This window comes from Arachis hypogaea, chromosome 17 (assembly GCF_003086295.3).
Source record: "Arachis hypogaea cultivar Tifrunner chromosome 17, arahy.Tifrunner.gnm2.J5K5, whole genome shotgun sequence".
Lineage (NCBI taxonomy): Eukaryota > Viridiplantae > Streptophyta > Magnoliopsida > Fabales > Fabaceae > Arachis > Arachis hypogaea.
The window spans coordinates 120,547,698-120,573,422 of NC_092052.1; the positions used below are offsets into that span (position 1 = coordinate 120,547,698).

At 38.2% G+C, this 25,725-nt stretch overlaps 3 protein-coding genes and 1 long non-coding RNA gene across 4 annotated transcripts; 3 read left to right on the top strand and 1 right to left on the bottom strand.

Annotated features, from left to right (window-relative positions):
• Window positions 1-281: 281 nt before the first annotated feature.
• Window positions 282-1,409, top strand: LOC112763762 (protein FAR1-RELATED SEQUENCE 9-like). Its single transcript, XM_025809353.1, has one exon. The coding sequence runs from the start codon at window positions 282-284 to the stop codon at window positions 1,407-1,409; it is 1,128 nt and encodes a 375-aa protein (XP_025665138.1).
• Window positions 1,410-8,335: 6,926 nt separating this feature from the next.
• On the top strand, window positions 8,336-9,458 carry LOC140180719 (uncharacterized). The gene is made up of 3 exons (XM_072222002.1): window positions 8,336-8,650; window positions 8,730-9,248; window positions 9,417-9,458. The coding sequence occupies exons 1-3, from the start codon at window positions 8,336-8,338 to the stop codon at window positions 9,456-9,458; spliced, it is 876 nt and encodes a 291-aa protein (XP_072078103.1).
• Window positions 9,459-12,844: 3,386 nt separating this feature from the next.
• Window positions 12,845-13,478, bottom strand: LOC140181048 (uncharacterized). The gene is made up of 2 exons (XR_011875620.1): window positions 13,172-13,478; window positions 12,845-13,102 (listed from the first exon to the last, which is right to left on the bottom strand). It is a non-coding gene; the product is annotated as an uncharacterized lncRNA (long non-coding RNA).
• Window positions 13,256-14,940, top strand: LOC112764159 (thylakoid lumenal 17.4 kDa protein, chloroplastic). The gene is made up of 3 exons (XM_025809694.2): window positions 13,256-13,887; window positions 14,093-14,339; window positions 14,577-14,940. The coding sequence occupies exons 1-3, from the start codon at window positions 13,681-13,683 to the stop codon at window positions 14,801-14,803; spliced, it is 681 nt and encodes a 226-aa protein (XP_025665479.1). The 5' UTR covers window positions 13,256-13,680; the 3' UTR covers window positions 14,804-14,940.
• Window positions 14,941-25,725: the final 10,785 nt, after the last annotated feature.

Sequence of the window (25,725 nt, forward strand, 5' to 3'; positions counted from 1 at the left end):
TATTCAGCGGGGTTAACCATCACAACCAAACAATTGTTATTGTTGTTGTGTTAATTATGGATGAAACTACTGATACATATATTTGGCTCCTGCGTCAGCTCATGTTTGCAATAAAGAGTAAGACCCCGACCTCAATAATAAGTGATGGGGCCATGACGATTAGGAATGCAGTAAGAGATGTATTTCCCGAAGTCAGACATAGATTATGCGCTTGGCACCTTATTTGAAATGTGACTAGCAATGTTAGAAATCCATCGTTTACATCTAAATTTAGGAAAATCATGTCGGGAGACTACGAGATTCCCGTGTTTAAGCATAAGTGGGTTCAGCTTGTTAAAGAATTTGGCCTTGAGGATAAGCCGTGGGTGAACAACATGTATGAAGAGAAGCATATGTGGGTTACTGCATATATAAGAAGTAAGTTTTTTCCTGGCTTTAGAACTACCTCAAAATGTGAAGGTTTACACTCAGTTGTGGCAAGGTATGTGGGGTCCCGGTATGATTTGACAAATTTTGTAGGGCATTTTCAAAGGTGTGTTGCACACTTACGCTTTAAAGAATTTAATGCTGATTATGAATCTACACGTGGGGTGCCCGTCATGCAGACTTGTATAGAGCTGCTAGAGAGATTTGCTGCTGAGGTATACACTCATGAGATATTTCTATTATTTCGGCCATTTCTTTCGAAAGCCGGATCAATGCGGGTGCTAAACATAGAGAATAACAATGAATGCTCAAAGTACATTGTGTGTAAGCATGGGAGGTTCGATTTTCTGTGGATCGTTGAATTTTGTCAAGAAGAAATGATCTTCATGTGTTCTTGTTTAAGAATGGAGTCATTTGGAATTCCTTGCGAACATATTGTGAAAGTTCTAGTCGACAAAGATATTTGTGAGCTTCCCCAGTCATTAGTGTTAGATAGATGGACAAAGAAGGTGATATCAACACTCAATGATGCAAGTGGGTTCACTAGGGATGTTGTTATTAGTCATCAAAGTGCCTTGATGGAATTTTCTAAACAATTGGTCGTTGTTGCTGCTAAAGTCCCAAAGAGATTTGACGAGACACGTGACATTATTATGGAGTTGTACTCATCTTACAAGGCTGCAGATAAAGGCACTAAGCAACCTCAGTCATGTGTAGCTAAAAGTAGCAATCCGTATGTGCATCAAACCAATATAGGCTCAGGACAATTATCTAAGAAGAAGCGGCAATGTTGTAGTGTTTATCAAATGGAAGGACATAAAAAGATAACATGTCCTTGGCAAAAGGACATTGACAACAACGTCATGGGAGATGAAGCTAATGGTTCAGATGATGGTGAAAGACCTCTTATCCAGCTCAACAAGATCATCTTCATCATCCGATATAGCAGTATGAATATCAATATCCGAACTCTTAGCCTTTAATCTATTTGGGAATGGACGTGTCTTTTGTGAAGAAAGTTTGGTTGGAGTCTCGAAATCATTGTTCAAATTCAGTTGTGTCATTATTGTCTCAATGCGACTTACAGATTCAAGTATTTTATAAATTTTTTTGTTCCGAGCCATGTTTACAACTCTCATTGACTGCAAAAATTTTAGGTAAAATAACTCCATAAATGTAAAAATACAAAAAGAGTGATGGTTGTTCTGACGAGATTGTCAATGAAAAAAGACAAAGATTTCTCTAATCACAACTAATAGCGAAAAAATGTTTATAATATATAAAATGTATTACATAATATAATTTGCATTACTATTTGCCAACTTAAATTACCTGCATGCTAAGGAGGACCTCTTCCACTTTAATAGACAATTTTTCACTTTTATCTAGATCATTGTTTTGAATAACATCGTCATTGATAATTAGGTCATCCTGTATAAAGAAAATATAAAACATTAAATTACTCATAATAAAATCTAATAAAAGTTAAAAATTCATTAAGTCTTACCTTGGCATTGGGAACTATAGTTCTAATTTGATCAACTAGATCAATTGTGATAAGATCACAGTCTGTAGCCAGTGAGATATTCTATGTATTACGTGCATCATTGGGCTTAAAATCTTCGTTAGGAGGAATATCCATAATTGTTATCAATTGAAGAATATTGTATGAGTAAAATTGCTTGAATGGCAAATATTTAAAATAATTTGTCAAAGTATAAAATTAGTCGGAGTGAGTACATATATATACGCCTAATAAAGATAGTTAAGTTTCAATTCTATCTTTTTTTTTTTTAATTTTTAAACTAAGTAATCCTAAAAAATAATTATGTTATCTTATCTTTTAGTTAAAATCAAATACAAATTGAATGTGATCTTGATTTTTATGTTAAAATTTAACAAAGTGAGTTTTAAATTCATATGATTATATCTTTTCTATAATTATTTTTAAGTCGATAAATAGTCAAATAATAATAATAATAATAATAATAATAATAATAATAATAATAATAATAATAATAATAATGGACGGATCACTAATATTTAAATAAAAACAGGAACAAACCATTCTATTAATATTATCATGGAAAACATGAGGAATCTAGTTGAATAGCACTACACGTGTTCAAACATTAACCAATCGATTGAATCAATAATTGAGAATACTTCAATCGATTTTATTAACAAAACAATCGATTGAATCAGTAATCGAGGATACTTCCATCGATTTATTAACAAAATAATCGATTGAATGCATACACAAGAGGATTGCAAGCATTCTTCAATCGATTGGACCACTAATTCAATCGATTGAATGCATATCAATTGATTTTAAGAACACCTGAAACAATTTCAAGCCCCTGAAACAGATTTTCTTCATTCTTCGACACATTTCCTTCATGGTCCAGGCCTTGGGATGATATCCCTTGGGTTTGTGATGCCTATATTAGTGTATAGAAGATCAATTGCTTCTCCTTGACAATTGATAGCTTCAGTTTGTCTGTCTTGATGCTGCCTCATCTCAGCAAATTGTTCCTCAATGTATAATCTTATACTTCGTAATTCATCAATCAAATCTTCGCAGTGTTGGCGAAGGAGGCGGTGGTGGTGGAGATTCTTGGGATTGTGCTTGCACCTCAGGGTCTTGTGGTTGTCCTTGGATCTGAGGTTCTTGGGCATTCGGATCTCTTCCCATCTGTCTTAGAGTATTGTCATCAATCTTGGCTACATTACTCAAGACGAAGTCAATTCCAAGCCATTTGAAAATCTTGGTCCATTAACAAGCATATCCTAAACCAACACTTGATTTTTCTCTCTTCATTTCAAGTATATGATGAACCATAAAATAAGGCCAATTTATCTCCTTTCCAGTCACCATAGTCCAAAGCACTAGAATATCTTCGTTAAACAAGATTCCATGATTATGTTTTTTTGGAATCAACATGTATGAAAACAAATATATCAATATACGCTGCTCATTACCCAAACCACTGCAACTTATATTACCTCTAGCATTCATATGTGGATCCTCATACTGCAGACTCTGTAAACCAACCAATCTATTATATTCACCCCATTCCTCATCTGCCGCAATACCTCTAGTAAATTTTGCTCCGTGATAAACTAAATTCTATTGTTCAACTAATTGTTCCAAAGTAACTCTATAATGCCGTGACCCTAAATCAAACTCAATAAATGGCATTACTTTCTCACCCTCTTCGTCACTTTTAGGAACAACATAATTTAAAGTACTATAAACAGCTCTAACCAAGTGGAGATAATAATCATCCTTAGTTTGTACAAAATCAGTCAAGTGCTGTGTTTGCAAAGCATTCTAGACCAAATTATAATGTCTATCATGAATGAAATCGGCTGTTATGTACTTGGGAGGAATAATTTCTCTTGACTCGAACTTCTCCACATATTTGTTCAATGCCCTCGGAGACGGCAGCCACCTTGCCATGTAATGGGATGAAGCAACTAGTCTGGCAGATGCAGAGCTTTCACCCTCAACCCTAGCTCTTTTGGCATTTTTAGTTCTGGCCATTTTGGGGATATTGGTTCGGTAGATTTTGTAGAGATTTGGATGAGGATTGATAATATGTATGTAGTTTGGAGTGGATGTTGATGAGATTGGAGAAGAAGAAGAGCGAAGTTTTCTTGATTTAGAGAGAGAAGAGAGGTTATGCAAAAATGGTGTTATTATGTTTAAAAAGGGGAGGGAGGCTGAACATGGATGGTTATTAGGCTTAATATATATCGCATTTCAAAATTCAATCGATTGTATTAGCATACCAATCGATTGAATGCAGAAAAAAACTTATTTACGTCACATGTCAATCGATTGAATTGGAATATGCCATTAGTCACGTCCAAATTTTAATCGATTGTATTATCATACCAATCGATTAAACTTTCATATATCATTCTAATAGCGTAAATCAATCGATTGGGTAACATAACCAATCAATTGAATTAACTAAACCCACATTGCTTTGATGAGTTCAATCGATTGAATAAGAAAAACCCCACACTGCCTTACAACTTTCAATTGATTGTTTTGTGGTAACCTGAATTCTAATCGATTGAGTTATGGGAACTTGAAATTCAATCGATTGTTTTGTTAATCCAATCGATTGATTTTCTAAGAAACACGATTTCATAATCCTATACGGATGTAACGGATCAAAGATAAAATTTTAATATATTGGGATTGCCCAAAAATTATTACGATCAATAGAAGATCTAATTCGTTATTGTTTTTATTTTTTATTATTAATAAACATAATAAATGAATGATAAAATAATAATTTATAAAATAAAAAATAGATTTTATAATTAAAGAATAAGAAAGGGATTAATTTGTAATTAAAATTAGATAAGGACTATTTAACCGTTATTAAAAAACTTAAAAAAACATGTTTTGTTATGGGACCATTTAATAGGCCAAACATTTTGGGACCATAGAATCTTTGCCCTCCTAATACTCGTCTTGAAAACTCTAATGTTTGGACTTTGGTGTTTTAAAACTTGTTAAAATGTAAATTTAAAAAGAAAATCAAAATAAAAAATTTGGATCTGTTTTAACTTTGTTATTTTAATTTTTTTATTTTATTCAAAAAAATTACTTTCAATCTCTTCCTCTTCTCTCTAATATAGTAACATCATCTCATTGCCGCCTCAAAATACCGCGTCTCCACCACCATACAGTCCCGCCACTTGCTACAACGCTGACGCTATGCCGCAACGCCAGGAAGGAGCAAAGGAGATGGCGTAGCAAAATGACACAACGGAGAAGAAAGAGAAGCGACAAGTTCAGGTGAAACCAGGAAAAAGCAGAGGCATTGCAAAACCAAAAAACCACAGTGATTGAGGTGGGTTGATCCTAGAGATGGATCTTCTTGAAGAGTTGCCATATTACATTTTTAGTGGTCTCTCCGTGGTAGGCCACCGCGACAGCGGGAGTCATGAGTACCACGGATGAGGATCAAAACCATGGCAGTGGTTTCTCTGATCCTTGAAGGTCTCCTCATCCCAGTGCGGTGTTTGCAAGCTCCGGCAATGGCAGGTCACAGCAGAGACACACAAATTACGGGAAAGAATAAAGTTATATTTGGGTCGGGTTTGGAGAGGTAGGTGTTGTTTTTTTTTTATTATTATTTGAATGGATTGGGTATGTTTGAAATTTAAATTTAAATATAAATTAAATAATTAAATATAAATGTTTTATTTTTAAAATAATTAGATAACTTTAATTTTAAAATAATATATTTTTGTTTTTCTATAATTAAACTAAAATGAGTTGTGCTCTTTTTAAAATTATACTAAATTAAATTTTTAATTCAAATTAAATAAATTTAATATTAAAAAGTAATATAATATTTTAAATATAAATTTTGAATCTTTCCAACAATTAAACAACTCATATCTTAAAAGGATATTTTTATCTTTTATAAAATTAATTACAAAATTCTTTTACTTTTTTATAATTAAATTAAATTTTTAATTAAAATTAAATAAATTTAATATTAAAAGATATTTTAATTTTTAAAATTAATGATAAAAAAATATTTTTTATCTTAGTTTTTTTATTTGTTTTTTATTTTTGTTATAATTTTGTAATAATTTAATATCAACTAAAAAATAAAATAAATTTAAATTAAAACAATAAAATAAAAAGGTTGTAACTAAACAAAATTTTGATGTTTTTTCTTTTTCTTCTTGATTATTACTTCATATATAGACATTTTCTTTCTTATATTTAAGGGATAAATACCCTTTCCGGCCCCTGAACATTTTAAAGTGGGACATATCGCACCTTTATCATCCAGAAACCTCAACCTGGTCCTCAACCAACAACATAAGTGAACGAATCGACCCTTGTGACCAGTTGCTAATAGGTTGCCTGGATGACGTGTCAGGTGGAGGCTGAGTTGTCAACTGCAGGTGCCACGTGTAAGTGGAAGTTGTTGCAGGGACTCAAAACCCCCTTCCCTACAACTGAAAAGGCATCGTTGCATTCGGTTAATATTCCCCCTCACTTTCGAAGTACATTTACTGTAATCTCCTTCTTCTTTTCATTCATTCACTAAAAAGCCCTAACACTTCATCTTCCACCATTGTTTCCCTCCAGAACCTTTGCACGACGCTAGAACGGAAGTCTGGTATAATCGAATCTGCGACGAACGTGTGTAGGGCATAGACGTTGACTGTGTGAGACGGCAGTGAAAGGTTAGTTCAGTTTTTCGATTTTCACATTGTGTTAGTTGAGAATGTAATTGTTTTCCATGCATGTCTATGAGGGGTGTGATGTGAGGAACTTTACGTTCGAGATGATCAGTATGATTAATGGATAAAGTGGTTAACAATAAACACTGTTTTTAATTAGGGTTTGATAATGCTAGGGGTTGATAAACGTAGTGAGTATTTCGGGTAATGAAATTTGTATGTAGTGTTATTAGTGATGATAATGTTGGTGGCATTGTTGTGCATTACGGTAAAACTATTTTTAAATGTTGCAGATGTCTGTGTTTGTGATCCCTATATTTAACCATGGCGAAAAGCTTGTTAGAGCTAATGGTAAGCTACATTACTTAGACGGGAAGGTAGAGAAGTTTCCTCCAATGGATATTGATTTCGTAAACAAGAAGGACTTGGAGGAACTTTTCAAGGGTTTGGGGTACTTGACATACAAACAAATCTACTGGCACGACCCAACTGTTATTGAGTTCGAGGATGGTCTGCATGTGCTCTATGGTGACAAGGAGATCAACAACATGTGCGACTTCACTATGAGGCATAATCTGAAGGAGTTCCACCTTTACTTTGAGCATGGAGTGGATATTCCTGTTGTAACTGACGATGAGCCTGTGGAGGAGGAAATGGTATCTGAAGATAAGGATGTCTTGGTGGTGACAGATTCTTCAAAATCTTCTTCCTCCTCCTATGATTCATACGAGAGTGCTGAAGATGAAGCTTACAAGCCCCCTCCTCCTGGGTATGAAACTGAGAGTTCTGAGGAGTCTGTTGATGTACAAAGTAAAAAGAAGAAAAATGGGAAGTCTTGCTCACCTAACACCATGGCAAAGAGAAAGGCCTCCAGGAGATATACTGGTAAGAGGAGGATGAAACATGTTCTGAATAGAGGAATGGAAAGTGGGCCTAGTAGTGGAGATTCATGGCTAGGCCAAGGCCCAGGTAGTAGAGGCTGTGTTGGGCCGGATCTGGGTAATATGGAAGGCCCAGCTAGTGTGGGAAATGTGGGACAGAAGGGGGTTGCAACTCAGGCTGGTGAGAAATTTGTTGATGGTGCTGATATTGTATATGAGTATGAGTCTGAGGGTTTTGTGACTCCAGTTTCATCTGATGATGAGAGGGGCCCTTCTGGTCCAGATTTTAATGAGGGCAAAACATTTGGAGAGGTGCATTTTAGGCTAGGGATGCAGTTTGCAACTATTGAGCAATTTAAAAGAGCACTTAAGGATGTGTTTGTGCAAGATGGAAGGGATTACATGTACCTGAAAAATGAGCCGGGGAGAGTTAGAGCAGCTTGTGCTGAGGAAGATTGTCCTTGACTGATTTTTGTGTCGAAGAACGTGGTTACCAAGTCTTTTGAGGTCAAGACATTTCACAGTGAGCACACATGTGGCCGGGATTATGGAAGCAATCTTGCTGATAAAAATTGGGTGGCTGAGAAATTGGGGATGCGACTAAAAACGCAACCAAAGTTGACACCTAGGGAGGCAATGTAACATATAAAAGAAGACTATAATGTTCAACTGAATCGGAAGATGATTACACGAGCAATAAAGCAAACTAGGGAGTGTTGGGTAATGAAGGGGCTCAATTTGGGAAGCTGAGGGATTATCTGAATGAGATACACAAGAGCAATCTCGGGAGCACAGCACATATGAACACCTTATCCCAGCCACAAGGGCCAAACTTGTTTCAGAGATTGTATATCAGTTTTGATGCTTGCAAAAGAGGCTTCAAGAATGGGTGCAGGCCACTCATCGGGTTTGATGGGTGTTTTTTGAAGGGTTACTATGGAGGCCAACTGCTTTCTGCAGTGACCCAAGATGCAAATAATCATGTGTTTGTCATTGCATTTGGTGTAACCAGGGTTGAGAACACTGATAATCAAAAATGGTTTCTGACTTGCCTTCAGGAGGACTTCGGGGCAAGCATGCTCTTTGGATGGCATTTGATGTCTGATCAACAGAAAGTAAGTTTCATAGTTACTAGCTAGCATCATGTATTGTTAGTTTTCTGCTAACTTAACTGTGTGATATAATATTCTGCAGGGTCTTGTAAGGGCAGTCCAAGAGGTGATGCCAAATGTATTTCATAGGAACTGTGTGCTGCATATGTGGAAAAACTGTAAAAAGAGGTTTAGGGACAAACAGGTTAAGGGTTGTGTTTGGGAAGCAGCTAGGAGCACAGCTCCAGTTCAGTTCAAGGCTGCAATGGATAGGTTGAAAACTGTGAGTAATGGAGCTTGGGAATACATTAGTAAGTTTGACCCTAAGGTATGGTGTAGGGCATTTTTCAGTCACTATCCTAAGAATGCTGCTGTGACAAACAACATGTGTGAGTCTTGGAACGCAGTCATTGTGGAGGCTAGGGAGAAACCAATCCTGACACTGTGTGAGGAGCTACGGGTTCATGTTATGAACAAAATGGCTAGACACAAGAGGATCCTAGGGGCATATAAAGGAAGGCTGGCTCCAGTACAACAAATAAAATTGGACAAATGGATTAAGCCAGAAAGTCACAAGTGGAATGCTCAATGGTGTGGTGACAATGACAGGGTTGTGTTTGAGGTATCCAGGAATACGCACAAGCTAGGGGTTAACCTGAAAAAGCAAACCTGCACATATAATTTTTGGCAGCTCACAGGTTAGGTGTATGCATGTCAAATCAGTTTCAATTTTTTTGGCAATGTATTTGAGCTATGGATGATCTTATATTTGATAAATTATGTTCTATAGGTGTACCTTGTGTTCATGTTGTTGCAGCAATATCCAGAGTGAGGGTAAAATCAGCTGAAGACTTCTGTCTCCATTTCTCACTATGGAGGCCATAAGGAAGACATATGACATTTGTATCAACCCTGTATCCAGTGAAGAGTTTTGGGAACTAACTGACCATCTGAAGGCAGATCCACCAAAAATTGTGAGACCTATTGGTAGACCAGTTAAGAGGAGAAAGGAATCAACTACACCTCCAGCTCCAACTGATGGCAGCAAGGTCAGAAGGACCTTCCAAGTTACCTGTAGCAAATGTGGAGAGGCTGGCCACTACTTCAAAACATGTAAGGGAGCACCTAAAAACCCTAACTGGCAACCAAAAAGCAGGAGAAATAACAAGGTATGGAAGAATTTTCTAAATAATTTGCTTTTCTTTCTGCAGCCATGGAATACTAGCAAAGTTAATTGAAATCTTAACTCATTGTTCAGGGTGGAACATCTGGCCACACTCAGAACAAACCCAAGCATCAAAGGCCGAATCCTACTTTAGAGGAAATTAGGGTTAGATATCTGAATTTTACTTTGCTATGCTTTTTGTTCTTTAGGTTTACTGGTGTCATTGGCTATGTCTGTTTAGAACTGAAGTGTTTGCCATATTATTGTTTTTACTCCTGGAATAGGCTAAGCTTAAGAAGCATAAGAAAAAGATGCCAAAGAGGCCACATGCTCCACAAGAGAAAATCCCAATATCTCAATCTGCCCCTCCAGTGGTAAATGTTATAGTATACTATGCAGTCTAACATTGTTTACTCATTTTTTTTTTGTGTAGTAACTGGCTTATTTTGAATGTTGTTGCATAGCAATCTCAATGTGAACCAGCCCAGCCAAGTCCTGCACCACCATCTAAGTCAAGTGCCAGATTCAGGCCCAAGTTGAAGACCTTTAGGCCACCAGGTCCTCTGAATCCACAAACAGGCCACCAACCAGTAGCTACACCAGAAAATCTTGAGGCCATCACCAAGGAAACAGTTGCTGCATCAAGTGGAGGAACCTCTTTAGACTTATTGAAGTTCATTCCAATACCAAATTTCAGGCCACCAAAGCAGAATTAGTTAACTAGGAATTTTAGACTATAAGACTTATCTGTTTGTCTTGCTGTTTATGTTTTTTGGTTGCTAGTCCAGAATTCTGAAAACTGCATATGTTTAAGGACATGTTTTTTTGGAAAACTACTTAATCTCACATAGTGTGTGAGTTTTATTTTGTAAACTTTGTCTGGTGTACCTTGTGTGTTACCTTATGGAAACTTTGCCTCACATGGCTTGTGAACTGCATATTCCAAATCTTGGATTTGTGAAATGACAATGTATAATCCTTGTGTAAATGTGTATTGTTACTATGTTTTCAGTTTCTTTTAACCATGATTCTGTCAATCAATTACACACAAATCATGAAATACAGAAAATACTCATAACTGACTAAACAAACTCTATTAATCCAGAAACATATTTTATTACAATTTCATATTCTTTTCTTTCACTACATCCAGAAATTGCCCCCATTACAAAACACTGAATTTACAAGTTCAAAGGCATATTAACATTATACAACTGTTACTAGACTACATCCCTTTTTCTATTACAATGCCTAGCAAAATCAACCCAAACACTTTCCATCTGCTAAGAGCACCACTGTTCTTATCATCGCTTTTGACCTCATCCATCTTCTTCTCTATCTCTTCAATTCTTTCTTCCATCTTTTTCGTTGGGTCCGATACTCCATCTTGTACCACTTCATCAATACAAAAAGAGGCAACATACTCATCTAGCCAGGCAAAGTATTTGCAATGTCCTGTGTTGTTCTACATCAAACATGCCTACTGTTCAACTCCAACAAGTTACCAAAATAACGCAGCAACCCAAACAAAAACGATTCCGAAAAATTTACCCTAAAATAAGAACAACCAAAGAAAAGCCTCCTAGGATTTTTTGAAGTTCCAGATTTGAACAAAATGGCGTATGATTCGCAATTGCACACTGGAGGAACAAATTTCTTCTTCATCCTTCTCGACGCTCCTTCCAGAATGCTTCCATCGGCACTCGTTCCACTGCCCCAACTCTCCTCACCCCCACCGCATCTTTTCTCGCGACTGAATGAAGCACCAGAATTTGCAGTTGTCATGCCCGCCATTGCAGGTCCTCTCACATAGCCAGAAGATGCAAACCCTAAACCTTTTCAATCATTCAATAATGGGGGAATATTAACCCAATGCAACGACGCCGTTTCAGTTGCAGGGAGGGGGTTTTGAGTCCCTGCAACAACTTTCACTTACACGTGGCACCTGCAGTTGACAACTCAGCCTCCACCTGACACGTCATCCAGGCAACATGTTAGCAACCGGTCACAGGGGTCGATTCGTTCACTTATGTTGTTGGTTGAGGACCAAGTTGAGGTTTCTAAATGATAAAGGTGCGATATGTCTCACTTTAAAATGTTCAGGGGCCGGAAAGGGTATTTACCCTATAATTAAAGAATATTAAAACTCCATATTACTTTGGAGTATCAAATTACGTGCGCACTTCACACATGTACAAACTCAGATACAGTTAATTCGTTAATTTTATGTGAAGTTGATTGTTAAGAATAGTTAAATAATTTGATAAATTTAACTAAATTATCATCTAATGCAGTTAATTTCATATGAAATTAATAGTTGAGAATTCGTTAAATGATTTGATAAATTTAACTAAATTATCATTTAACAATTCTTAACTATCAACTTTAACTTTACATGAAATTAACTCCACTTGAGTTTCTAATTATACACACTCTTCGTTGCTCGTTAATTTTTTGTTAAATGGGTTATTGTGTTTGGAACAGTAAATTTTCGTTCTGCCATTTTTAAGTGTTAGCCATATTTTTTACGCTTTTCTTTTGAATGATTGGAATGCTTAATATTGTTAAGTGTTTTGAAGTGTCAACTGAACATGGATAAATAATCAGGTCGCGAACTCATTGTTCTTTGTAATTCCTAATTGAGGGCGGTCTCCAAAGTCATTTTTGCTATTTGAAAAAATTAAGAGTTATTGAATTTTTATGTTCATAGTGTTAAATAATGACATCTGACATTGAATGTCCTTGTTGAAAATTACATAGTTAGAGGGTGTTCTAGTTGTTGAATTGCACTGCCATAATCTGAAACTGTTTGTGCTTATTTTTATTGAAGTATTTACATGGATATGGTTACTTGAAATGTGGAACTACCTTGGTTTGACGGTAATATAACAAGACAATGAACTTTACATTTGTTATTGGCTCATGTTGCTTTTATAGTTTTATTGCATGCAGTTATCAAAGGCAATGCTAGACACTTGAGCAATTGAAGCAATTACCATTTATGATAGAAGATGTGTAACGTGTTATGCAAGTTAGTTACATAGATGATAGAATAATGAAATGGGGGCCTTGCAATGAGCATGGTATAAAAGAATAAACAATTGTCTACAACTGTGCACAAGTATAAGTATAATTGACAATGATAGCAAATTTCTCAGATGAACTAGTGTATACAAAAGAAAACACTAAATCATCTATCTGGATCTAAACAAGGAATGAGTTATGTATACTGTATAGAGCTGAATACACATTGAAACATACCAATACCAATTGTCAAGGGTGCGTGTTATTTTACCGATTGCCCCTCCGTCCTGAAATGATTTGAATTAAATAAATATTTGTATATATCTGAAACGACGTTAATAAGAAAAAGATGAAACCTGAATAGAATAGAAAAGATTAGACGGGAAGGTTAACGACGTCGTTCTTATAAGAAGGAGGGTTATTGGGAGGGGGATTGGAAGAGGAGGAAGTGGATTTAGAGGTGGTGAAGGTGTGATAAGAGGTGTCGTGATCGTCGTCGTCGTCGTCGTCGGCAGTGGAGAGGTTGATGCAGGAGCAGCGGACAAGGGTGTTTAAGAAGGCAGAGGCGAGGTTGGTTCCCATGGCGTTCCAACAGGCTCCTTCTCCTTCCTTGGAATCCGAATTCTCCATCTTCCCATCTAACTAACTAACTCTCATCCACACGGATAAAGTACCTCCGCAAATTTCTATTTCTTGTTCCATCTCAACAAGGCCCAATAAAGCACTAAGGCCCAGGAGGTCCGTTCTAGGCCCAATTTATCATAATGTAGTGCCACGTGTTGAGCCAAGAAAGATATCTATCTTGATTGAGATAAGCAGCAACCATGGAGTGGTCTCGGAAGTTTTCAACAATCAACATTCAACGATGGCAAACTTTTCAATCCCAATCCCAAGAAACGGTTTGTCCATACCCAACTACTCAACCAAACGCCCTTCAACACTTCACACGCCCCTCAAAGTTTCTTGCTCTGAGTCTGGGACGAATTCGAATGGAATCAAGGGCCTAGCTTGTGGGATTCTTGCTGCTTGCGCTGTCTCTTCTTCTGCATTCTCTGTGACTGCTGCTAACCAGGTACAAGTCATATAAATATTAGAAAAATTTTAAAGTGTAACTGTACATTGGTGTTTTAGTAATTTGTAACGGTTGATCTTAATTATAAAAAATATATAACTAAGATAACACCAAATATACAGGTATACTTAAAAATTTTCCTAAATATTATGGTAAGTTAGAAAATAAGAGAATTTGTATAAGACAGTATCCAATGTGTTTGCAGAGGCTGCCGCCGCTGTCAACTGAGCCGAACCGCTGCGAGCGAGCATTTGTTGGCAACACAATTGGGCAGGCAAATGGAGTGTATGACAAACCGTTAGATCTCCGCCTCTGCGACTACACGAATGAAAAATCCAACCTCAAAGGGAAGTCCCTGTCAGCAGCACTCATGTCAGATGCTAAGTTTGATGGTGCTGACATGACAGAAGTTGTAATGTCAAAGGCTTATGCTGTTGGTGCCAGCTTCAAAGGTACTAACATTTCTCAAATTCTGTGTTTACAATGCCGTGCTACCTACATCATTCATCTTACATATGATTCGTACTACCCACTTGATGTAGAAATGTCCTGAAATGGTGCTTATGAAATATTTGTATAGGGTAACAACTTAACATGCAATGCAAGATGTGAATTCTTCAATGTATATGTTTAGGCAGGATAGTGTTGTTGCTGAATAGATAAGAGAATGATGGAAGGAACTATTGCAGGTGTGGACTTCTCAAATGCAGTGTTGGACCGTGTTAACTTTGGGAATGCGAATCTTGAAGGAGCTGTGTTTAGGAACACAGTGTTGTCAGGGTCTACTTTTGATGATGCTAAGCTGGAAGATGCAGTGTTTGAGGACACTATCATAGGTTACATTGATCTTCAGAAGCTATGCACAAATAAAACCATAAGTGATGAAGGCAGAGCTGAGCTTGGTTGTCGATCATGACAAAAATCTGGATAGTCTTGTAGATGAATGCTACATCCAAACAACAAATAAACTGCGATTATTTCCCTTTTTTTTATCTCCAGTAAAATGTTATAAGATATTATCCGATTTTAGTTTTAAACAAGGAGTTGAAGATAGCCTCATCTTTTTAGTTATTAATTTGGAGTAGGGGTGTGCATGGGTCGGGTGAAACCGGGTTTGATGTAACTCAGATCCGGCCCGAAATATATACCGGGCCTATTTGTTAGACCCGAACCCGACCCTAAACCCGATGAAACCTATACACTTTCGGGCCACGATTATACGGGTGAAAACCGGGCCGTTTACATTATATTACCTTGATATCTTCTTGTAAGTTAGCATGTAAAAATATCCAAATTTTCAAGACTCCAACCATTATTTGACATGGTAAAATTCACTTAGAAAAATATAATAAGAATAACTCTTCTCTAAAATTAAAATATAACCATAATCAATACTAATATTGCCTAATAACACCAACTATTTAAATCAATACAAATAACACAAGATTATGCATTAGTCTAAAGTCTTATGCATTTTAAACATAAAACATTAACTTATAGTCTTATATATAATGACTAATAACACAAAATATTAAGGTTTACAATACTTAAATTTCACATAATAATAGCCATCATCTATCACTAATAACACAATATTAATTGTGTATGATGATCGGGCCACCGAGTCGATTTCGGGTGACTCGAGCTATGACCCGGACCCGACCCGAAATAATGAACGGGTCTACTTTTGAGACCTATACCCGACCCTAGACCCGATGAAATCACATCAAATTAGTCCATAAAGTGTTCGAAACCGGGCCGAGTCTTCGAGTCGGGCCGAACCATGCACACCCCTAATTTGGAGGATGTGGTATGCATAGATATAGATGATAGGTGTGTTTTTAAATAATATATTTTTTTTCTAATTTAAAATATAAATTGGAGGCACAGATTTAGGGTGACTTAGAAAACCTAGGCTCTGATTTGTACCGTGATAATTCAAATTCGGAGGGTGGCAAATTGAAGCCTACGATTTGAGAAAAATTTTTTTTTAAATGAAGGTTGAAAAATTGGTAGGTTAATTTTGAGGTTTAATAAAATTTAAAAAAATTAGAAAACCCAATTTTTGAATCCAATTCTAAAGGTCCGATTTGTATCTTGTATCGGTGTTAGGTGGATTCGTTCATTTTCAAATCAGGTATGTTACCAACTAGGCGTGTTTATGGACCGGATGAAGTCAGGTTTGTCTTTACCCAGATTCGACTCTAAATATACATCGGGTCTATTTTTTAGACTTTAACCATTTCCTAAACCTAATGAAATCTAAATATTTTTGGGTCACAACTATACCGAATCCAAACCGGGTGAAAATCGGGTCTTTAAAACTTTAACAGTAATTTATAAAGAAACTTATTTATGATGCAATTATTTATAAAGAAGAAACTTGTTATCGAAAAATTGATATCCATATTTGAACTTGAATTTGTCCATAAATTCTAATTTGATGATTCTTTGATTTATTTTCTAATTCAACAAGTATGATTAAAAATAAAACAATAAACTTATAATTAATATAACATAATATTGAAATAAATTTAAAACATATATATCTTTTTTAGTTTCCTTATAGTGCATATGGGCCAGATGAAGCCGTATTCGCATTGATCTTGACCCGGACCCGATCCGAAATAATGATCGGGTCTATTTTTGAGACCCTTACTCGGTTCTAAATCTGTTGAAATCACACCAAATTAGCTCCTAAAATGTTCGGGACCGGATCGGGTCTTCGATTCGAACCGAGCCATATACACCCCTATTACCAACAATACGAGCATATAAAATCTATTATGAAACTCGATCACAAATGTTACTTATTGAGCTATACATTGAGTTTGAACAATTTGAAACCGATCGAGATATCAAATGGAGAGATTACAACTATAATAGCGAGAATGAGTTTGAAAGCAACTACGAAGTTGCTAAACCAATGGAAAATAATGTTAAAACTAATGAGACTATGGAGACAGATGTCGCAGAAGTGACAATAATAAATAAACCAACATCCGTTTGAAGAGCCATTTTTCATGCGCTGTTGGATATAGATGCTATGCATACACCAAAATTTTCTAAATACATACAGATATGTAATGTAGATAAATTATATGATAGATTTATAATATAAAAATAGTTAAGTTTAACGCCAAATAGGATGACTATATTTTAAGTTTTTTATGCAATTAGTGAAGACTTGTTATTCTTTTAGATATCTAGTACAAAAAAGTATTATTTGGCATATTTTAGAATTTTGTTTATTTTTTTGTTAGTGTAATTTTTATATTTTCAAATTATATATATATTTGTTTTTATATTACATGCATGTGATATAGAATTTAAAATCTTAAAATTATAAATATATATATCAATAATTTAAAATATATATCATATGTTTACATAATAATTTATATATACTATGTATATTTAAAATTGAAAATGGACATATTTTTAGATATTTAGATTGTATGTTTATTTATATATGTATCGTACTACAAATTTAAAATTTAAATTGAAAATGTACGATAAATATATATAATAATAATATATATGTTTACATAATAATTGATAGGGTTAAGTACGATTTTGGTTCTTAAGGTATAGGTTGAAAATTTTTTTTGTCTTTAACTTTTTTTGCATACAAAATCGTTCCTAAGATTTAAAACCAAATTTTAAAATATTTATTTTTATTTAAATATTAAAATTTTGGACTAAATTACCCAAACAAAAAAATTATAAAATAAAAAATAAGAGAAAGAGAGTGTTTCTGCTCCTATGAAAGCGAAATGAAAGAAGAAGAAAGGAAATGGAAAAGGAAAAAGAAGCTGTCCACGATCCACATCTGTCTCCGCTTTCGCTAACACCTCCATCGATTTTGGTCCCTAAGATAAGGACAATTTTAAAACTGTGTTAAACATTAAAAATGATTTTGTATGCAAAAAAAAGTTGAAAATAAAAAATATTTTTGACCTATACCTTAAGGACCAAAATTGTACTTAACCCTAATTTATATATGTTATGTATATTTAAAATTGAAAATGTATATATTGTATATTTAGATTGTATATATCTATATATTTAAATACGTATTCATATTCTATACTTATATATTTAGATAAATATATATTATATGCTCGTATAACTTATACATTTATATAAAAAATATATTTTGTATTTTGTGTTGTAAACATGTACGGAATATATTTACATAAATATAAATTATTTACACAATATTCAGTAGACTATTAATTTTTTAACCATTAAAATGAGACACTTTATACTATATTCTGTACAAGTGCGTTAGAGATATCGATCCCAACTGATTTCGTGAATCCGAAAAAATTCACAAAATAATGGTATAAATTTTTAATGAACTGCTAACTCAGATTATTTATTAGCAAATAATATTGACCCAAATAATAATAATTGTTCATACCCTGGCCCAACGATTAAGGCCTAGGGTCCAAGTAAAAAGGCCCAACCCAAAGGGTTGACCTCACCTTTCACCAGATCAGCCACTACGAAGTCGGTATTCGTCTCGACTTGCTCTAAAGAAATCGGGAACGAGGATTAGTTGGCAGATAAGCACTCATTTGAATGAGTAACTGCCCCTAGAATCTCTCTAACCACTTCCACAAGTCATATCTTAACTTCCCTAAGATAAAGGGACGGTTATCACCCTAAAAAAGTGGCACTACTTCAACGGTGGTTATTGGTTCACCATTATAAATACACTGACACCTCTCAGGTATCGCTAAGTCCCAATACTCTCTAGGCCTGCTCACACCCTTGCTGACTTAGGCATCGGAGTGTCTTTGCAGGTACCACCCCCATTCGTTCATACTCACAAGTCGGACGGAGGCCCTCAAGACGCTGACCCGCACGAAGGCTTCCTTCCTCAGACGATTGGGCCAACCCAGCGAGTCCAGCCCAACAATCTTCGGTTACCCATCGTAACATTGGCGCCGTTGCCGGGGACCCGAGAGATCAACCAGTGATGGCGGACAGATCCCCTGAGGAGGGTCATGTGGAAACAGATTCTGAACAAGAGAATCTGGATACCGGAAATAACGATGCGGACCTAACTCTACATCAGGAAACCAACGATCAACACAAAGAAGGAACCTCCGGAGTCAAAACCCCGAAGGTGAATTCCTCTGAAGGCCGTGAGTCAGAGAAAGACGGACAGTCCCACGCAACTGAGCTTATGGGATTAGTTCATGTCCACCAAAGTCGTTTGGAACAACTAGAACAGGAACGAGAGCGACAAAGGGAGATAGAAAAGCACCTAAGAGAGGATATGGATCGACGAAAAGAGTTAGAGGAAAAACTCTTAAAGTTAGAACCCTCCCTCAAAGGTCGGAACTCCCGTGACGGTAGAGAAGAGTCGCCCCTAGGGGGGAAGATCCTTTTAGTGAGGACATAATGAGGGCAAAAGTTCCGAGAAACTTTAGAAGCCCTGATATGGACCTCTACGACGGAACCACTGATCCAAAGCATCATCTGAGCAATTTTAAAAGTCGGATGTATCTGGCTGATGCTTCTGATGCTACGAGATGCAAAGCCTTTCCGACAACCTTGTCGAAAGCGGCGATGAAGTGGTTCGACAGCCTCCCCCCGAGGTCGGTTACTAGTTTTGAAGACCTCTCAAGGAAGTTCTTGATGAGGTTCTCTATCCAGAAAGATAAAGTAAAACATGCACCAAGCCTCCTGGGAATAAAACAGGAGGTCGGAGAAACTTTACGAGCCTATATGGAAAGGTTCAACAAAGCATGTTTAGAGATTCAAGACCTGCCCACCGAGGCAGTCATAATGGGGTTAGTCAATGGGCTCAGAGAAGGTCCTTTCTCACAATCCATATCCAAAAGACACCCCATCTCTCTAAGTGATGTGCAGGAAAGAGCTGAAAAGTACATCAACATGGAGGAAAATGCTAAGTTAAGAGACCTGAGTTGGCGACCTGGGCACCCTCCCCCAACAAAAGAAAGGGAGAGGGAAACCAAGAAGAAGGAAGAACTCGGTCTCGATAGACCAAGAAAATATCACTCTTATACTCCTCTGAAAGTCTCTATAGTGGATGTATACAGAGAGATTTGTAACACCGAAAGGCTGCCACCCCCCAGACCCATTAAAAATAAAAAAGGGGGGAGCCGCAGCGACTACTGTGAGTACCATAAAATATATGGTCACTCCACAAACGATTGCTACGACCTCAAAAATGTGATAGAAAAGCTGGCGAGAGAAGGTCGGCTTGACAGATATCTCATAGAAAGGTCGGACAGTCATGGGAAGAGAAAGCGAGATGATATGGATAGAAGAGACCCACCATCGCAGACTCCGGAGAGACATATCCACATGATCTCAGGGGGGTTCGCGGGAGGGGGACTCACCAAATCCTCTCGCAAAAGACACCTCAAGAGAGTCTACCAAGTCGGAGGAGAGTCATCCGACCTCCCAACCATTTCATTCACAAAAGAAGATGGACAAGGAATAATCCCTGGACACGATGATCCAGTGGTAATAACTATGATCCTAGCAAATGCTCATCTCCACAGAACCTTAGTAGACCAAGGAAGCTCAGCGGACATTCTTTTTAAGCCCGCTTTCGACAAACTAGGGTTGGATGAGAAAGAATTAAGAGCCTATCCCGACACCTTATACGGACTAGGCGACACGCCAATAAAGCCACTAGGATTTTTGCCCCTCCACACCACCTTTGGAAAAGGGAAAAAATCAAAAACTCTGAGCATAGACTTCATAGTCATCGATGTAGGGTCGGCATATAATGCTCTAATTGGCAGAGCTACCCTTAATCGACTCGGAGCGGTGGTATCCACTCCTCACCTTTGTATGAAATTCCCGACCTTAGCGGGGATAGCAACGGTAAGGGGAGATCAGAAATTGGCAAGGAAATGCTACAATGAAAGCCTAAACCTGAGAGGAAAAGGCAGAGAAGTTCACACAGTAGAGCTCGGAGGCACAAGGGCCAAAGAGGAAAAACCAAGAGGAAAAACCAACTACATGGGAACTTTATGTAGATGGATCCTCAAACAAAACAGGAAGCGGTGCGGGCATAATATTGGTGGACGAAAGAGGGACCCAAATAGAGGTTTCCCTCAAATTTGAATTCTCAGCTTCAAATAATCAGGCGGAGTATGAAGCCTTGATTGCTGGATTAAAGCTGGCGGAAGAAGTCGGTGCTACAAAAGTGATGATATACAGCGATTCGCAAGTAGTAACCTCCCAGATAAGTGGAGAGTATCAGGCAAAGGACCCAAATATGAAAAGGTACTTGGAAAAAACCCTGGAACATCTTGGGCGCTTTGTAGAAACCGAGGTCAAACACATAACTCGGGATCTAAATAGCAGAGCAGACGCCCTATCCAAGTTGGCAAGTACCAAGCCAAGAGGGAATAACAGAAGTCTGATCCAGGAAACTCTCCAGGAACCCTCCGTAGTAAAAGAAAAAGACAAACAAGAGGAGGTCCTTGAGGTAGTCGGATTAAACCTCGGTTGGATGAACCCCTTGGTTGAATACATGAAATTCGACACCCTCCCCAAGGAGGAGAAAGAGGCTAAGAAGATCCGAAGGGAAGCACAACATTACACTTTGGTGAGAAATATCCTCTACAGAAGGGGGATATCAACACCATTATTAAAGTGTGTACCGACCTCAAAAACCACCGAAGTGTTGGAAGAAGTCCACAGTGGGATCTGCGGGAATCATCTCGGAGCGAAGTCACTAGCCAGGAAAGTGATCCGAGCTAGATTCTACTGGCCGACCTTGCAGAAAGATGCCACGGAATTTGTGAAAAAGTGCCAACCATGCCAGATGCATGCAAATTTCCATGTGGCTCCCCCGGAGGAGCTCATCAGTATCACTTCTCCATGGCCTTTTGCAAAATGGGGAATAGATTTGCTAGGACCTTTTCCCCAAGCGCCAGGACAAGTCAGATACCTGATTGTGGGAATAGATTATTTCACAAAGTGGATAGAGGCAGAACCATTGGCCACCATCACCGCACAAAGAAGTCGGAGGTTCCTCTACAAAAATATCATCACAAGGTATGAGATACCTCATTCCATTACTACAGATAATGGAACCCAATTCACCGACTCTACCTTTAGAAGCCTAGTAGCCAGTATGAAGATCAAACACCAGTTCACCTCGGTGGAACACCCGCAAGCCAATGGGCAAGCCGAGGCAGCCAACAAAGTCATACTGGCAGGGCTAAAGAAAAGATTACAAGATGCAAAAGGAGCCTGGGCCGAAGAGCTCCCACAAGTGCTATGGGCTTATAGGACAACCCCCCAATCCGCCACTGGAGAAACACTCTTCCGACTAGTCTATGGCGTAGAAGCCATGATCCCAATAGAAGTCAACAAACAAAGCCCAAGAGTGATTCTCCATGACGAGATCGGAAATATACAGGGGCATAAAGAGGAGCTCGACTTGCTTTCCGAGGTCCGAGAAGAAGCCCAGATAAGAGAAAAAGCGTTGAAACAAAGGATGACTACAAGATACAACAAAAAAGTCATTCGAAGAGCATTCACCCCAAGTGACTTAGTCCTGATCAGAAACAACATTGGAGTCAACAAATCGGGAGAAGGAAAGCTCGCTGCAAATTGGAAAGGACCATACAAAATCAATGAGGTCTTAGGAAAGGGCTATTATAAAGTAACCGACTTGGACGGCACCGAGTTACCAAGGTCGTGGCATGCTTGTAATATGAAAAGGTACTATAGCTAAAAGCGAACTCTACTCCCTGATGTACTCTTTTCCCAACTTCATGATTTTTTCCCCAAAAACCAAAGGGTTTTTTCTGGAGAAGGGTTTTTAACGAGGCATCATAGTAGAGGCTAAGGGAAATAGACTGTCAAAAACCCTTAGTAGCAATAAAGTACCTCCCCAATTAATAAAGATCTTTTTTACAAATATCTCTTAAATTCCTTTGTTGTTTTCTTTTTCTACGAAACGCACCAACTTAAGCTCGACAAAACGTGAAAATCCCATGAACCGACCTAGATGGTCGTCAGGATAAAACGACAAGGTACAAGTCGGTGTAAAGAGGTTATAGAAGTTGATCATAATAAACTCGGAAACATCCCGACTCATAAGTCGGAACGGGAAACCGAGTAACACAAAAATGAATCACGAAAGTAGCCTAAATCAGAAAAACTCAATGAAACGAAATTGAGTACTAGGAATAACAAAAGAGAGATAGGAAAAAACCAAAGAAAAGATTAAAAGGCTGTCCTGAAGATCCTTAAAATGAAAAGGTTCAGAAAGGCAGACAAGCCAAAGAAAAGATTCTTTCAAATCAAGGGGGAATCCGAAAAAATCGCAAATCAGAAAAGCATGCGCGCATAAGGTAACTTAGACCCTTATCCAAAAAGGGTATTTATTTTTTAGCATTGAAACCCCTATGAAAAAGGGTATTATAAAGTGTTTTGTTTACGGCCTTAAAAGGCCAAAAAATTGTTCAAACACTAACAAAATAAATAAAGAGTTTTAAAAGGGGGGACCCACAGGCCGGGCCCCCAAATAGCCAAATTACTTTTTAGGAAGAGTAGACGGATCACCACCACCAGAGTCAGGAAGAACGCCGCCAGGACCAGGAAGAGAGGCATCCATAGGAGAGGAAGTCGGAGGAATAGTAGAAGAGCTCGGAGCGTCCTTAGGACGAGGAGGGGACTCTATGATCCTCTGCCCCCGAGTCTTCAATTTTGACTCGGAAACAATCACAGGGGCAGGAGGATCCACAATGGCTCCGTCGATGACGACTTTGTCGGGATCCAAAGGAGAAAGGTCCAAGTCAGGAGCAATGACTCCGACCTGCTCCTTAAAGACCCTCCAAGCCTCCTCGGCGCCATCAGCGATAGAGTCCTCCAACTCGGCATAGGCCTTCCGAGAATTCAGCAGATCATTCTTCACAGCCACAAGATCTTCAAATATTTTTTGATAGCTGCCCTGCGCTGTTTTCCTCAAGTCCACCTCCATGTTGCATTGGGCTTGCAACTTCCTCCCCTTCTCCCGGAGGTTATCTCTCTCCTCCTTCAGCTTGGCGAATTCCTCCTTCAACTCCCTCTTATGCTCTTGATATACACGAAGCCTTCCTTCAAGCTCCTCGACCCTCGAGGTCATCCCTAAAGAGCTGAGAGGAGCCTTCTCAAAAATATCCAAGAGTTTGCCACAAATCCCCGCCGCCTTGAGACTCTCTTCAACCAGAGTGGTAAGGTGGTGACGAACAGACACATCATCCATGCTTATACGAGCTTGGGGATAGATGTTCTTTCGGACGAATGCAAGAGCATCCGCCTTCACCTCACCAGAAGTACCAGACTCTAAGGTCTTGCGCTTCTTATTCTCTGGCTCAGGAGAAGGTCGGGCAGAGGGGGGCGGCTGAGAGAAAGTTGAAGAAGAAATCACAATGGGCTGAGAGGGAGTCCCAACGTTCCGAGGAGGAGGAGGAGGAGAGATAACCGCCCTGGCGCCACCAGTCCTGGCGCGAGACCTTGCTTTAGCCTCTTGGACCCTTTGGTAAGACTCCTGAGCGTTTGCCTTTGCCATCTCTGGAAAGACAATAACGGATAGATCAGACAAGTCGGAAAGGTCAGTCAGACAAGTCAGAAATCTAACAAACGAATAAAAGCTACCTAGCTGTGCCTGGACAAAGGTCGGAGACCCCTGGAGAAACTTTTTTGTGTCCAAGTATGGGGCCCTCCCCCACACTTCTCGGAGGAATCCCACAATGGCTGCTTCTACCTCATCCAGGTCATCCAGACCATATTTCTCGCAGGGGGAGGCCTCCAGCCAGTATAAAGGAAATCGGGGAGAAGAATTATCATCCAGAAAAAAGGGATGGTGACCCTCTACGGCTTGAACTTTGAAAAAATAATTTTTAAAGTCATGGAAGGATTCGTCAAAAAGGGTAAAAACTCTCCGACCCTGTATGGCTCGAAAAGACACCCATTGTTGCTTATTGTTTAGCCCACTGAAGGGTTTGGTCATATGGAAAAGATAGAAAAAAATCTTTAAAGAAGTCGGGAACTCCAAAGCTTGGCTGATAAATTGATAAATTTTCAAAAAACCCCAAGAGTTGGGGTGAAGCTGGGTAGGGGCAACTCGGCAATGATGCAAAACAGATATCTCAAAGTTTGAAAAAGGAAGAAAAACACCCAAACGGGTGATCATACACTCATACATAAAGAAAAAATGAGGGGCCGCCTCATTGACCCTCCCAAAGCAAACCCGATCTTCAGGACCCGGGACTACCAATTCATACTTCGGCTCGTCATCCTCAGAAGTACAAATTCTGTGGTGAGTGCGAAGGTTGGTGATAAACTCAGTATCGACCGAGGGTTCCTCCCCTAGGACCGTGACATCAATCCATTGAGAAAGGATATCTACGGAAGCCATTTCTTTTTCTTAAAAAGGTAGCAAAAAACCTACAAGGGAAAAAGAAAAGGAAAATAAAAAACACGGTCTCTAAAGGAGGAAGTACGGAACTGAAGTCTACTAACCTATCTACAAAATGAAGGCATGCAAATAGAAAAGCATGTTACAAAAAGAACTAACCTTTATCCGAAAATGAGGGTTGGAGAAAACAAAAACCTTCGAAAATGCAAAAATGCAGCACGAACGAATGAAGGGGAAATTTGAAAAATCGCAGAAACAAAACAACGAAAGAGAGGGAAAGTATTTATAAGTACGTTAGGGGCACAATGGTAAAAACGGGGCAGTCATTAATGAAAATGCACCGTTACCAAGACCATCAATCCCTACGCACATCCCTAACGGACACGACGCTTGATTAGACGTAACTGTCAGAACCAAAAGGTCACAAA